We start from the raw sequence: 15,863 nt of genomic DNA, 5'->3' as shown, positions 1-15,863 counted from the left end.
GTTCCAAGAGGTTCTCACTTCATTGTCACATAGCCAAAGAGAGTTGGTGAAAGGGCAGCTTTCCAGCATCTTGACACCTGGCTTTCGGTGGGTTTCAAAAGGGGGGACTGGAATCTTTCCTTTTGTCAGTTGAGATGTCTTCAGGGTTGGTGGTTGAAATGAAAGACTCTTTGCATTACACGTCTGGAAATTTTGTACAATGTGTGACGCTTTTGCCGATATTTAGTGGCTGCCATGTAATCCACCTCTCCTGCAAAGATCCAAAATAGCCTGCTATTTTTGCATTAAAATAACTATTTAACAAAGCATACAGGAATTAGAGAGAAAGAAGTGGTATGTGCTTAAGCATTTTTATAAGCTTTACAAATCACTGCATGCTGACATCAAACCCAAATCTAAATTGTAAGAGCAGTGGGTTTGTCTTTTATTTAGAATGAAACAATGCAGTAATGTGATAATCACATTTTCTAAAGTCTCATGGAGCACAATAAACCTCTTCATACCAACTACAACATACTGTCCCCAGGGATGTTACTAAACAGTAAAATTGCTGACTTAGGTTATTCATCCTACCTGTGTGTCTATCAAATATTACTATAAAGAATGGGAAAGGATTAGAACTACAATATTTTTTTCCTTTGTGTTGGTAAATGTGCTTTGTTTAACTCAAAAAGTAACAAAGTAGCTCATAATCTTGTTGTCCTCCATTTTCCTGGATGCGTGCTTCAGAAGTCATTTTTTGCTCAGCATCACTATTTAGGCTGTGGGGTTTTTGTTTGCTTTTGAACTATTCCCATTTCAAAGCCAGTTTTCCATTCTGAGGCAATTAGCAGCCTGGCAGCCATCAATAGATGGAGACTAATTTTTTTTTTTTTTTTTTTTCCCTGCGATGACTTCTTCTAGCAATAAGCAGAAAGTCTTGATTTGAATCAATGTTTTTTTCCATTTCACTTTATATTTTATTGATGAATATCGCCCCAAGATTTCATTTACCATTAAAATGTCATTTCTATGACAAGCTCTGCCAATTATTTTCTGTTTAATTAACATGTTCAGCACCATTTGTGAGTGAAACAAGTGTAGGTTTTGCTAAAAAGAAAAGAAATGCTGGTTCTGGTTAGTGAGGGAGCTGCACTGAAGATAGGTGTGGGTCAAGTCAGGAGAACCACACGTCCAGTTTCTCCCCTGAAGAAAAGATCCTTATAAAGGGAGTGAGCGGGGGCTGCTGCGTCCCTGACTCTCCGTGCCTGGGAGGGCATAGGGTGCTGTGGGGATTATAACAGAGAGAGGGAATCTCCATTGCTGGATCTCCATGGATTCTCTTTCTCTGGTCTCTTTCCTTGCACTCTGCTGACAGCATTTCCCCTTGAGGAAATTCCCCTAACTCTGAGAAATCCACCATGGGCAAAAAGATTATATAGCTGCAGCTCTGCCACAGAAACATGTCATTATACTAAGCCAGTTGACATGCTCTTGAAGAATAGTACGTGCTATGTAATTCAGAGCCCTGAATAGACTGCCCCACACTCTTTTCAACCACGGCTGTTACAAAACCAGCTGGAAAATGAGGACGTTGCAATGCGTTCCTTGGAAAAGCATTTGGGTTGCACCACGCCAGGCATGGCAGCAAATCTGGACTGGGCTGCTTAGCAGAGCAGCTCTGCTCTTTGGAGACGGGCATCCCACTGACACCGAGCAGACTGTTCCACAGGGCAGAATCCACTGGCAGCACTCAAGAAGTTAGAGGAGATACAGAATTGTTTACTGTGCTGCTCAGTTTTTGTATTTCATTTCTCTTTGAACTTGAAGATATAATAAAAACTCAGAGTTATTGTTCAGTAAATGAAGGATACATACATAGGAAACACAAATAAATATACAGCACAAGGTATTCCCTGATGTTACGCCAGAATAGTTTCAAAATTTTGTTAGATAGAATTAGGTATCGTAACTTTATATTTTTATATTTTCTTTATTTTGTATTGATATTTATTTCAAAAGGTGTTTAATGGGATACTGAAAATGTTAAAAGCAACTCATTGCTTTTGGGTAGCATATAGAAGACAGCTGCAAAGTATTCCAGTGCAGAATGGAAGTTAATGGGCTTTGTAGTAGCATATTTCACACAGCTTACAAAGAAAGTCTAGAAAAACAATAGACAGGCTTTCCTGTCTGTATTTAACTTTTGCATTTAGGTAACTTTTCCTTTCTTTCTTTCTTTGGTGCTTCTAGTACATTGCATGTGTGTTTATACTGCATGCGTTTCTGAACAGGTTTTTAGAATTTGGACTCGGATCCAAACACATGAATTCTTTGAGGGCAAAGGCAGCATCACTTGTCATTAATTCTGCCGAGCATTTAAGAAGAAGTGACATTTACCAGGGCTTGTTTTGAAGATTTATAAATGCAATATAGAGTTGGCAAGAATAGCTGCTTCAATAAATGTTGTGCTGTAGCATGTAAGCATGGGCTTTACCACCAGTGGATTCACTAGCACTTTGTCATCCAAGTAAAAATAAATATTCAATAAACAATTTATTAGGGATGTGAGTTCACTTCTGCTTCATTCCACTTGGAAAAACTTGACATCTGTTGCCTATATGCTGTTATTAAGGACACAATGAAACGAAGACAAATTAATTGTGGAATTGTCAAAACTATGTCAGGGAAACTTTCCCTGGCTAACAAAAATAATGCAAAGAATAATAGGAGAAGGGATGTATCTCGGCTGTATACATGAGGGTGTTTGATTTAATAGCTAGGGTTAACTGAATCATAGTACCTGACTAGAAGCTATTCTTTCATGGGCCCAACTTTTGTTTTAACAAAAGTGCTTTGCATTGCTCAGGTGGCATTTGAAGAACTTACGCTAAAAGTAAATAGGATTTACAACCATTAGGATCCTCATTTCGACTACCAGATTTGTGTGACATGGCATTAAAGTGAACGGTAACAGGATTAATTAAAAAATTACATTTTTTTCTGTTATTCCTGTTAGCAATGCAAGGCCAGTTACCGTGGGGAGAGTGGGAAAGTGTCTATTTTAGCTTTGTCAGTACAATAGTTATGCGAGTTCCCATTCAGGAGAGTTTTATTGCACCCATTCATCCAGCCACATCCTGCAAATCCCTGCGCCACCAAAGGCTACGCAAAGAATCAGGGCAAAACCTGTGCTGGGCAACTGGCCTGCTAAACTTCATCAGTACTGATGGAGAGAAAGGTGTATTGTAGAGTGTTTATCCACATAGAATAGCCCCTCTAAAATAACCTGCTCAGTCTCTAGGAGAACCACAGAAAATAAGTGGCCCTGCTTGTGTCAGGTACCGCTGGGGGAAGCCGGGGTGGCATTTGCACCCCCTGACGGCGGTGCGGGAGGTGCTTCGGCGGCAGGGACGCCTGGTGCCTGCAGCACCCCGTGCAGCCTTGGTGCTCCGGCAGCTGAAATCTGGTGCTGTTCTTATTTAGCCTCGGCTAGAACGCGGGATCACAGCTAAACACAAAACATCACACACACACGAAGTATATAAACATCACAGTCAACGTGACAGATTTTTTTCTAAATACAGAACGGATGAGGAAAGAGGGACTGAATTGTTTTTGACGACATATCGATGTGGCATAGGAGTATCTTTGCTGTAACCTTGGAAATCTTGACTAATTTTAATGTACTTTCAAGCAAAAAGGACCACCAAAATTGTCCTGCTGAGAAACACTGAATCCATTTAGCTTTTAAGAATGTAAAAGATTCAAGGGCATACCTTGGCACTGCATATAACGAAATGAATCAAACCTGACTAACTGCTAAATATAATGTAAAGTACAAAAGCTACAGTCTTATTTGGCTGTCAGGACAGACTTCAGATTATACATTTGAACCTTTGGCATTTAGTTAAGAAGTGACTGATAGAAGGAAATATTTTCTTTCATATGTCATATAAGGTAAATAAAGTAAAATCTTTACCTATAAATATAGTTTATCTTCTATATAGACATAGAAGTCAACGGTGAGTAGGAACAGCAAATTAACAATAAATCGTTGAATTTGCAATGCCCCATGTTTCTGTTTTATTTGTTGTAGTAAATAAAACAAGTTAATCCCAGGTTCTAGTTTACTCCTTGCAACAAATAGTCCTAAAGTGTAAATAAAATGATTGTTTCTCTAGAAAAAAGAGAATATTTTTCCTGTTTGAAAGTGCTACCACTGTGTGAGGTTACTGTGAATAGGGAACACCAGATGAAGGCCAGATTTGTAGCATGTCAATAGGTGAAGAACAACATTTTCAATAGTTTATTTACTCATTGCTCTTTCCTTTCCAAGATTTGTGCCTTTTGGGGCTGTGATAGCAAACATTTTCTAGGTAGATTGCCTTGCCGGGCTACAGATTTGGGAACTGAACCACGAGCATTTTGGAGTGAGAAAAGGGCAATTCTTTGTGTTTTCATTCTGATATTAGGAACAGTTAAGGAGGAGCGTATGGAGCTCTTGGACACCTTAGCTCTCGGATACATTTACAGGGACATTTGCTCATAGTTTCATTACTAACAAGCAGAAATCTGGTTAATGAAACAGAGATCTTACATTAAATAACAATATGCTTGTAAAATACATGTGATAGTCTGGCTTTTTAACTTTGTGTCTTTTGTTGTGAATTAGCTTAAACTGCTATCAGAGCAATCAGATTGATTGCTGCAGGTTTCATCTATCACGACTGTTATAAATAGAGGGGTAACACTGCTGATAATTAAGGTTGCATTACGTTTTCCAGTATTATTTATACATCTATTGGAGTAGTTTATAGATGAATAGAATAATCAATGTTCCCTGCTTATTACATTTATGCCTCTCTTAAAAAGAATTAATATGTAGGTTTTGTTTTCTTAACATGGGAGAAAAATGCATGTGACATTTAACCAGGATACCCTGAGGAAGTGGAAAATAAGGGACATGAACGTTCCACCACATCAAAAGTATGGTAATAGGTAGCAGTCGATTATCTAGAAATATATCACTATTTCTTAAAGCTGGCAGCCACTGATCAGAAGACTTTCTTCTGTAACAATACTAAGTGAAAGAGAGAAATATGAGCTACACCACCAATGTTTTTGAAATGCTTTAACATTATTGCTGGTTCACTTCAGTGTTTGCTCTAAAGGAATTTTGCTGCTTTGTATGTCATTCGAAATTGCTGATGGACAAGTTTCTGGAATAAATGGTATTTTTGAAAATATATTCACTTCCTTGATTTTAGTTGCTAGTCCTTACATAGTAGAAATGCACTGAAGTTAAGAAAAGAAAGCAACTACCCGCCACTTAGGTAATGACACATTGGAGTAGCTCCCGGTGGACTCTCTTGTTGTCACTGTTTCTTGTTTATGCCAGCCCTATCATATTTGAATGCCTCACAAAATGCAGTACAGCTTTAACCCCCGAAATTGTGTTTTATTGTATCCATGTTGCAGATAGAGAAGTGAACCACAGAGCTTGTGTCGCATTACAGGTTGAAGGGCAGATTCAAAAGAAGGCAAATGTGCTTTCGGTCCCCCCTCCTGGTGCTTGCTCCCCTGTGGCTCAGCCTGCAGGTCCAGGCTACATCTCAAACCATGGTCTTTGCCCAGAGGAAGTTGTCTCTAGTTCATATTGAGCACAGTGGGTATAGCAGGTCTGCGCAGTTAATGTTAGACCTTGGTGGCTTGAAGTTAGTGGAGCTATTTCAGAATATTCAGATTTTAGCTGAGCATAGAACACACAAAGGTAAAATTGCTCCCAGGAATTATAGGAATTTTATATTCCCTGTGTATGTTTTATTTCAGTGTTATGTCATCATGACATGTTTTGAGGCATTTTGTTAATGTCAGAGTTTTCAGTAAATGACATTTAAACCTAGCATCTCTGTGGTTATGAACAAAAAATGAGGGAGCTTTTTGAATGAAGTGATGTGTTATGAATGGGCATCAGCTGGAACTGTGCTCACAAAGACTCAAATTTTAGGGGCTTTCAGTTCATATCTGATTGTTCCAGCTCTTCCAGTGTAAACATTTTAATTCATCGAGTCTTGCTCAAAAACTCGTTCAGAAATTCAGAAAAAACCTGCTTTTTAGTAGCGTTGTGATACACTGTGATAAGATTGAATCACAGCTCATAGCATGGCATATTTTAAATATTCAGAGAGATCAACCCCAGAAGGCAGTAAAGAAGCTAGAAAGAACTAGAAATCAGAGCGTGTGCAGCTGACAGCGTCAATGTGAATCCGTGAATCAGCATTACGTGAGTTGTCCAAAAATGTTGTTAAAGCTCACCGAGGTATTAACTCTGTGAGACAAAGGAGGGAAATGAACACCAGGTAGGAAATCACGTCAGTCAGAGCTTCTCTCACTAAATCCTTTTCATTGTTGGCTAAAATAAGTCAAAAAATCTCATTTTTACCCATGGACACCAGCGAAATACATGGGCAGACACTGTACCTTAGCTAACATGTGGTACAGTAATCTGTTAATTGTAATTGGCTTATAAATCAGAGCCCTGAGGTGCGAAGACTAAAAATGCTTAAATGGAAAAATATCTGTCATGCAATGTACAGTAAAGTGCATTGCATCCTCCGTTGCAATTGTTGGAAGGTCAAAACCCAAAGAGTTTATGCGCACAAGAGAACAGAAAAAAAGATAATTCAAATACTTCTCTGGCTGAAAATGCTATGTTGCCTTTCAGGTTGCACAAATTCACAGTGTATATTTTCTGTACACGAGGTGAATTCAAAATGAAACCTGAGGAGCACTAATCAGCTTTTCTGGGGAGCAGCGTGACCTGCAGATTGTTCATCTTTGCTTCAGGCAAACTGACTTGGCTAACATACTTCCCTGGAAAACTCCTGGCTTTCAGCCACCAAGATCTTTACGAGGTTCCTAAGGGAACCCTAACTTCTGCGACTGCTGTGTTTTTATTAATAAAAATAGCAACAATAACAATTATTGTTATTGTTGTTGTTATTGCTGTAGAAAGAGACTCTCCAAATGCATGCAATATAGGGCCTCTTCCTGGAGGAATTTACACTCCAAGAGAAGTGGCTTAAAAGTGGAAAATGGAGGATATGGTTCCACACAAACTATATATAGACTTTCTGCCTATCATATAAATGAAAAAAACTACCTTTTTTCTACTTTAATTTGCATTGGTCTTGATGCAGGACGGAGCATGGTGAGCAGGAGACCAAAGGCCCTTGCTAGAGAAAATGTTTCCAGTATGTCCGATTTCCCTGTGTGATGCACCGCGAAGCTCTGACTCGTTCTAACGTTCCCTCCCTACTGCTGCTGCAACGGTCTGTACGTTGGCCTTAAAGACTTATGTTCAGAACCAAATGCGGAGATGCATTTGCATCTGCAGCCTTTGCTGTACTGCCCAGTTTGGCACTCCTGTATATTGACTCTGCATGTGCAATTGAAAGCACTCCTCTGACAGCCGAAAATTGATTTTTCACAAACATCAATGAGAGTTCAGCAGTTACATAAAATGGGGGTGAGAACGACTGTGTGGAGCTGAAAGAACAGTTGTGCTCGTAGGCATTTAAAAAAACATGAAGAACTGTAGATCTGAGATGAATTTGCTAGAATATGTGTAACCTGTATATCCACTTAATTTTCTATACTTATTTAAGTGCCAGGACATTTCTGACCAATTCCACCTTGTTACAGGTAATGTTTTAATTCCCAGACTGAAGGCACTTCAGAAGTCCTTTCCCAGGAACTATATTTTTCATGACAATAAGGCTGTCATCCTACTGTTAGCATGAAATGAAATGGATAAAATAAAATGAGAAGGAAGACCTGCTGATTTTATATGCATTGTTAACTACTATTTGGACAATATCTCCATTCTTAGCATTGTACAGTATAGCATTACAGCCAATTTCTGCATACTAAAGAGATCCTGCATTATGAGATGAGTGAATGAAAGTTTAGAGTGGTGTAAGACATCTTGGAAAGGAATAATAAAATAGAAAAGGAAAGGAACAGAAAAATGAAAGGTATTTTGACAGAAAATGAAAGATCACCACTTCTCATTCTAAAAGGAGACTGCAGAGGATTAATATAGTAGAGAGAGCTGTTTTGCAGTGTAGAACTAATGTCAGGCTTTGGGGGTTAAATCTGGAATAGTCACATGCACTTTGATGTGATTGTCAGCTAACACAGATGGGTTCAAAGCTCGGTGAAACAAGCAAAGCAGTCTCATTTTTGTTTTAGTATCACTATTTTGGGTGCATGTGAATATTTCCTCATGTTCATGAAAACTGCTTGGGCCGACAGCACGGAGGAAATGTCTGTGCATAGTCCAGGTTCAGAAGGAAATGGAGGAATAGAAGGGGCACCTTTACTCACCATATATTAGGTTTGATTGCTTTTTGATAATTATGTCACAGCCTGGACACCACAGAGAGCCATTCAAGTTAAAGATGTAACTGACCATGAATTAAATTAAGGCTGAACATTAATATAAAGTTGTAACCACGCAAGAAGCCCCCTTTTGCATATCTTCCTTCCTAAAAAACATTTCTGTGAACGGAACCATCTGCTTTCAGATTGAGGGTCATCAATTTGTGAAAAAGATTATATGACATGGTGAATAGCGTGGGATTTATCGCAAAGATTTGGGAAGTCTTTTTCGTGTATCCATTCTGTTCTAGTCTTTGGAAAGTAGCTTATTCTAGTTGGAAGTTGGATGATCTATTTTGCATTATCTTATTCCTTTATTACTATCAGCTCCAGTGGCAGACAAATCTTATGTAACGCTTTGAAACTTTCCCTTGTATAAATCAATTATTTGTAGCTGTCTACAAGAGCTGAAATAAAGGTAAGGAAACATTGCATACTGAGTCCTGTGAGAGTATTTTGTAATCTCCTTGGCAAATGAAGCACTCATTTGGCTTTTTCAAATAATAGAAATTCCAAAAAACTGAAGCGAAAAGCCTTCCCTCCACCTTCTGGGATAGTTACTTAGAGTAAATTAAAATCAGGGCTGTAAGGAGATCATGCTGGTAATTTAATTCTATGGAGATTATCACTTTTATGTATAATAAAACAATATATGAAAATTTGAAACCTTAATCCTTAGGCAGCCCTTTCATCTGTTCATTCAAATGGAAGCTCTTTGCCTGTGAGTGTGAGTGAATCGCTGCTGAATGCAGCGACTGAAATTCCTGCATATTACAGAGAAGATCCCACTAGAAGCTCCAAAAGAGGGCAAAAAACTCACCAATGCAAATCTGGTACTCGGCGCTGCTGCTGGGGAATGCCGTAGTAAAGGGAAGGAAACAACAGAAGCTCCTGAGGGCTTCCAGGAGAGGCTGACCACAGTTCCTGCTGAAATGGATTGAACAAGAGTGGTGGTGACTGCTCATAACGCCCAGTCGTTTCCTCAAAGACAGTCTGTATCAGATTTTCTTTTTGTCTAGAAGACAATACAATGTTTGACCAGAGCAAGCAAATTAGATTAGAGTATGTTTTCATGGAAGTGTAGTGCAAAACTGTCTTGGCAGATTTTCTTCCGATTTTGTAGAAACCATCTTTAGTCACAATTTTCAGAACAAATGAATATTCCAAGCCAAAGATACAGGGGAATTAAAAGTTTGGGGTTTTAGAGGTGGGTTTAATTTCTCTATTACTATTTTTGCCATTAAGCTGCCATTGCGAGTTATATCGCAAAATTGCCTTTGGAAGAAGTTCTGGTTTTCTTTTCTTGTAAGATGAAACATCAGGATTTTATCTTTTGGCTTCATTCTTTCGTAGAAACTGTAGCAATTGAAAGAATTAGTTTTGTTATACACACAGGAACCTCAGCATTAAAGCTGCAATTTTGACTTACCCAGTACTGAAATATGTGAACATTATCGGGTATGTCCTTGAGCCCTGAAAACGGAGGTCTGGGATGAGAACAAGTGCAGCTCCTCTGGAGAATGTGGAAAGGCAGCTTGCAGACAGGCATGTCTATACATTGACCTGTCTGTTGTGAAAATAGGGAAGAAAGCCAAACATTCCCAATTCTGCAGACATTCTGACAGCTAAAGTAGGCATTAACAATTTGCAACACATGGCATGGGGGATGAAAGTCTCTGAGCTCTACAACTGAGAGTTTCCTGGCCGAAATGAAGTAGCAGTTGAAGGCAGCTCAGAGAAAAACCTATCTTATCATACACCATGTAGGGACAAAAGGGATAACATTACCAAAAACTGGGGAAAAAATAATGTCACAACTCAAAAATAGTAACATGTTCTGGCTTCAAGTCTGAATACTTCTGAGGTTTTTTGGCCTTTATACAGGGATTTTCCTGGTAAAGAATGATCGAGTTTTAGCATATAGGTTTCTGCCAATATATAATAATCTCCTGTGGCTTTGAATGGGCTTGGTACGTAAAAATAATTTTGTTGCTAAGATATTGGTGCAGAACTAATCATTTTGGGTTTCGATTGGCACGAGAGCTGGAAGAGTCTCACGGCGTTATCGTGTCAGATGCAGGTTTCGCTGGACTTGCCTGCAGAGCCCTGCGCAGCCTCAGCCAGGCTGGTCGGGAAAAGGGTCGGGAGTAGGAGCAGGAAGATTTGCACGGCCAAATCTGCGGGTGGCGAGAACTGTTGTTTCTTTAGAGAACTTAAATTGGGCTCTACTGATTTACACCAGAACTTCTCTGCAAAGTTAAAAAGCTGTTGTTTTTCTTGCTTAGGCCTTCAGAGGGGGTGAAGATTATTTGTATGAATAATTCTGAACTAGAATAAGTGAGACGGAGAAGTAGCAGATGAATGTTTTCAACGGTTGCTAATATAATTTACATGCATTAAAGATGTGGTCAGGTATATTTGGAGAAGCATCAGGTTTCTCTAAGATGAAAAACAGAGTAGGAAGGAATGCCATTACTTAGAAAAATTGAACAGCTGAGAGAAGGAAATACATATTTGAATTTTGATTATTTTTCATTAATTCTGTGTAACTGTTATAATTGGCAGCAAAGCCAATTAAGCAGGTTAAAAGTGAAATTGTATGACAAATGTGAAAACAATTTTGACTTTACTTTTGGAGACAGAAGCTAATATTATTTTCACCAGTGTGAATCTGTGAAAATGGTTTTTTCCACTGTTTACACTGCTTGCTTTTCATTTGATTTCAGTTAATAAAATAATTCTTAGACATATACTCTCTGTTGACATGGTCATTGCTAAGTGTTGAACATAATGGGGATGTAGACAATAATAATTTCATTATTTGTTGGTAATAATAATAACTAATTGTGCTGTGGAAAGAAAAGATCCAGGGAAATACCTGATGATAATAAAGAAAGACAGCATCGTGCCTGAAGCACCTCCATTGGTTTTGATGTGCAGGTTGGGTTTACTAAAGGTATTAACGTCTTGTCTTCACTGTCTCTACACTAGCATTCCCTTTTCACATACATTTATGCTGTGGAGTTTCAATTAAAATAAAAAAAGAATTAAACCTTTGACACCAGTGAAAAGTGCTACTTTTTGTGGGGAAAATTTGTACCTATGCCTGTTTTTCATGGGGTCTCACTACTATCAATGCTCTTCAACTGAGAGCAATTTTATATCTGCTGCCGCTGCTGTTGTCATAGTATTTGCGTCACTCCAGCGTCTACCGGACCCCTTCTCTCTTTTCTTGGCATTGTCCGTCTGTGGGAATTCACGGCTGGGAGACGCAGGTCCTGGGCAGACCTGCAGCAGGGGGGATGGTTAATCAGGGGCTGGGCGTCCGCCGTACCGTTCCCCGTTAGTGACGTGGAAGTAACGTGTGTACAAGGGCACTGCTGTGATCCTGCTCAGCCAGTGGAGATAAATTGTAATAATTGGGTGGTGAGGCAGGAGCTGGCGCTAGGTGTGACGGCAGAGACAAAGGGAACAGGAAATCGCCATACGCCGTCATATGCTCCTTCTCAACCTCAATTTTGATTGCAGCTGTCAGCGTGGCATTATGGTTCTTGAATGTGCTGCTTTATTGAGCTCAGTGTGTGGGAGAGATTTTTTTGAAATTGAAACAATGCTGGGAAATGATTGGCATAAGGTTGGCTTTAGACACGGTGCAGTTCCTGAGATAGTTGCGTAAGAAAGAGCGATATTAACTTATTGATGAGGGGATTTTTGAATTAGTTAAGATTTGCATTTTTCATCCATGTCTTGTTCTAACTCATGTGAGTGTTCTAACTCAAGTGCTAGGAGATACAGTTGAGAGGGCATATTCTCTTAACTCTAGTTTCTTAAGCTCTATAACAAGTACCCTGTTTGTCTTTCATCTATTTACTCTCCTTTAACACCAGAGTTGTGTTCTTTTACAGTATTAAGCATGGTATACTTGTACTGGTTTGAAATGCATTAGGAGAAAATGTTAAAATAGTGCTGCAGGAGAAAGAAAACATACTGAAGTTAACAAAAGATACAACGTTACCACGACCAGTGAGAACTGGGATTGCAATGGTTTCTTATGCTCTTTTACCAAAAACATTGTTTTGTGGAGGCATAAAAATATAACTAACTCTTGACCTGTGTGTCTGCAGCCATATATATTGCTCAGGATTGAGAGAGATTAATTTCCTGCCTGTATGCAAGTACCACGGATGAACTCTTCTTGCTTTAATTTGAAGAAAACTCTTCAGAGTAATTCTGTGTATTTTTCTTCAAAGTTTATGTTATTTATCGTGTATTCGTTAGCCTTTAATAGGGCTAGTATTGGCTTTTAGAGTTACAAAGTGAAACTGTAGTGATTTTGGACACATAGTTCATAAATTAATATTTTTATGGCTATATGAATGATTTTAATATATGTGTATTTTAGCTGAATATTTTTCTTGCACATTTTTCTAAACTTGAATGTTATCTTAGTTTTTTTCTCCTGCATGAATTTATAAAACAAACAGAAATGTGTAGTGCTAGGCAACAGAGAAGTAAACTCGAACATACATATATATAAAAACTTTCATGTAAAAACCATTTTAATAACACTACACCAAAATAATCATAGGTGCATGGTGACTCATTTTTGTGTATTCACATAACAACATGCTCTGAGCAGCCTTAGATTGAGATTTGTGAAATTATTTGAATCCATCTTCTTACACGGCACATTTGAAAAGGTGAGATTTGCATTTGAAAAGGATGAATCAGAACTAAAAATAGATTAGACAGAGACAGAGATTATTCCCTCTCCCAAGGGTCTGGAGTCATTTACTGTAGCCATTAACATCTAACATGATTTCAGGTGAAGTGTTTCTTCAATAAACTCGAGTAACATTTTTATTTAAGAAAAAGAGAAAGAAGGAGCAAAAGCAGAGTGTCAGAGAGCTTTTTTGTTTGTTAAAACCTTCATGCATACTTACATTGGTTCTAGATTGTTTATTATTATTATTTTCATTAATGAAAAAAAAAAGTTTGGGATGCAGTCCACACAAATCTTGCCCAAATGGTGACTTTATTTCCTAAAACTTGTCTAAATCCCAGACAATAGCACAGTCTGAATACTTCCTAGGCCTGTCTAATCTTATACCCAACTTCTTTAAGTATCTCCTCCTTAGGCTGAAAATTTGATAAATATTAAAGTAATTTTTACTTCTGCATGCTCAGAACTGTCTGCTTTGGCAAAATGGACGAATCTGCTATTTAGACTTCTTTTTTAATTCTGGGCTTAAGTAAACAGACAATAAACTCACCTCAATACGGTGGAAAAATCTGAAGAATACAGCCCTTTTTTAATATCCCACTGGATAAAGCACTCATCCAAGGAGTGAGGTGGCCACGTTCTGGGTTCTGCTGAGACTGATGATGCTTTAGCTGCATCCTAAGAGACTGCCTGTAGCAACAAATCTGATGTTGACTGCAAATCGTGATGAAGTTTATACCGTGTGTATGAAATAGGGTCTGAACCAGAAATCCCCCTTCCAAGGCTGACTCTAACAACCAGATACGTCCCCTTCCATCTAGTGCTAGAGAGGATTTTTCTTTAGGTGGTTTCTTACAGGAAGATATTAGCAGGATAACCATATCTGGAACTTTTATCAATATTCATTTGAGGGTTTTGTGGTGTTTTACTGCCCACAGCGTAAAAGCAGAAATTCTCTTCAATTATGTAATATTTAGTTATTAGATAATTACAGATAATTGCATGGGCAAGTTCTATGAACTAAAGTGTTACCATAACATCTAAAATCTACAAATCGGGTAACAATTATGTCTGGAGTTATATCATTATTTCAAGTATAATTACCATGAGATTGGCAGTGCATGTAATTAATGAGTAATGACTGGAATTTGCCTTCATAGTTGCACTTCCCCCTTGTTATAAAGTTCTTTGTCACAACATTTAACTATAAAGATAACATAAATTGACCTCCACATATATTATACTAAAACTCAAAATACTTATTTCCACTGCAGTACTAGCTCCTTAATGTTCTAAAAGCATAATTTCATGGAGAAAACAGAGAAGGGACAGTGTGCTGTGAATGGGGAAGAAGTGAAATAGATACCAGCTAGTGAGATAACTCTTTTCCATAGCTGTCCAAAGTAACCCTTTTTTATCTATTAAAGCTAGTTTATAACTAGCTAAAATTCTGCTAAGAGTAGTCTTTCAAAATCTCCTCACATCATCTACTGTCTTCCTTCCACTGCAAGGAAACCTTGATTAACAAAATTTCATACAGAAGAGAAGAATCTGTAGTTCACTCTTGGGTTCCAATTGAACAAAGTTTCTTTTTTTCTTTTTTCTTTCTTTTTTTTTGGTTATTGTTTATATAGGACACATTTTTGCCAAACTTTCAAGTTATTAAATAGTGGTTTTGTGCTTTTGTTTGTTTGTTTGTTTGTTTCATTATTTATCAGGTTTTACCTGGCGAGATGATTATACACAGCATGTTATTGGTCAGGAACTCTCAACCATTCACAAAATCCACAACAGACGCCCTGATATATTTGCATCTGAAGGATCTGACACGGGAAGGTAAGTCTTCAACGATGTTTTTGCCTGGTAGGTTTCTGGGAGGGTTTGCAAATGATGAGAAATAGATTGGCACTGAAGCTGAATTAAACACATCACCGAAACCGCTATCTATATGATAAAGGGAAACCAGTCGTACAACAGCACTGAAAACACCAGTAAGGAAAACAGCAGACAGAATAAATGAAAACCCTCAACCCTGTTCTTCTGATTATAATTAATTTAAGAAAATATGCCTTCTGTTGTTAATTTAGGTGTCAGAATTCAAAACATGAGAACTTTTATCCAGTTTATGCAGTGTCTAGTGTCAGTTCAGCCATCTCTACTTATGACTGGCTTAAAAAGGCAGACTTCTACAGTAGCTCATCCACAGGAGACATTTTGTTCTGGAATAAGCCAACGAAAAGAAAGAAGAAGAAGTATTGAATGACATTCTGAGCAACTAATTATATTTTCAAACTCATATTCTTCCAAAACATAGCTGTAATTGATTTGAAGTCCATAGATTCTCAGCTTTAGTTGCAAAATTTGTCCAGAAAGGAAAGATTCATGCAAATTCCCATGACAGAAAACAACGTTGGGACATTTCTATCTATTCTTTGCATTATAGAAGCCATTTTCCTCATGGCTTGAAAGATACTGAAGGGTGACTTAATGGTTATTGGTGGCAAGAGACACAACATCTATAATTCTGTAGAGTGATATGGATGTAGGACCTGCAATTATATCATCTTCATATACAGACACACATATAAATATACTCTTTTACCTGGTCTATTCTGTCCTACAGGCTTTTAAGTGCAATCCAACCACAGAAACCCCAGAAGGAAATTTTAAAATGCATAAAATTTTAGGAATGTTAAAAATGGTAAATTTTGCTTTC

The 15,863-nt window shown here is 38.1% G+C and overlaps 1 protein-coding gene across 1 annotated transcript in view; it reads left to right on the top strand.

Annotated features, from left to right (window-relative positions):
• PTPRN2 (protein tyrosine phosphatase receptor type N2) overlaps positions 1–15,863 on the top strand; it is a 679,248-nt gene that overhangs the window by 224,364 nt on the left and 439,021 nt on the right. Inside the window, 1 exon segment of the mRNA XM_075495417.1 lies at positions 14,866–14,983. Coding sequence (XP_075351532.1) covers positions 14,866–14,983 — 118 coding nt within the window.

The sequence above is a fragment of the Mycteria americana genome, chromosome 2, assembly GCF_035582795.1.
Source record: "Mycteria americana isolate JAX WOST 10 ecotype Jacksonville Zoo and Gardens chromosome 2, USCA_MyAme_1.0, whole genome shotgun sequence".
Taxonomy (NCBI): Eukaryota; Metazoa; Chordata; class Aves; order Ciconiiformes; family Ciconiidae; genus Mycteria; species Mycteria americana.
The sequence above is the reverse complement of the archived record's forward strand: the minus strand, read 5'-3'. Positions and strand labels throughout refer to the sequence as shown.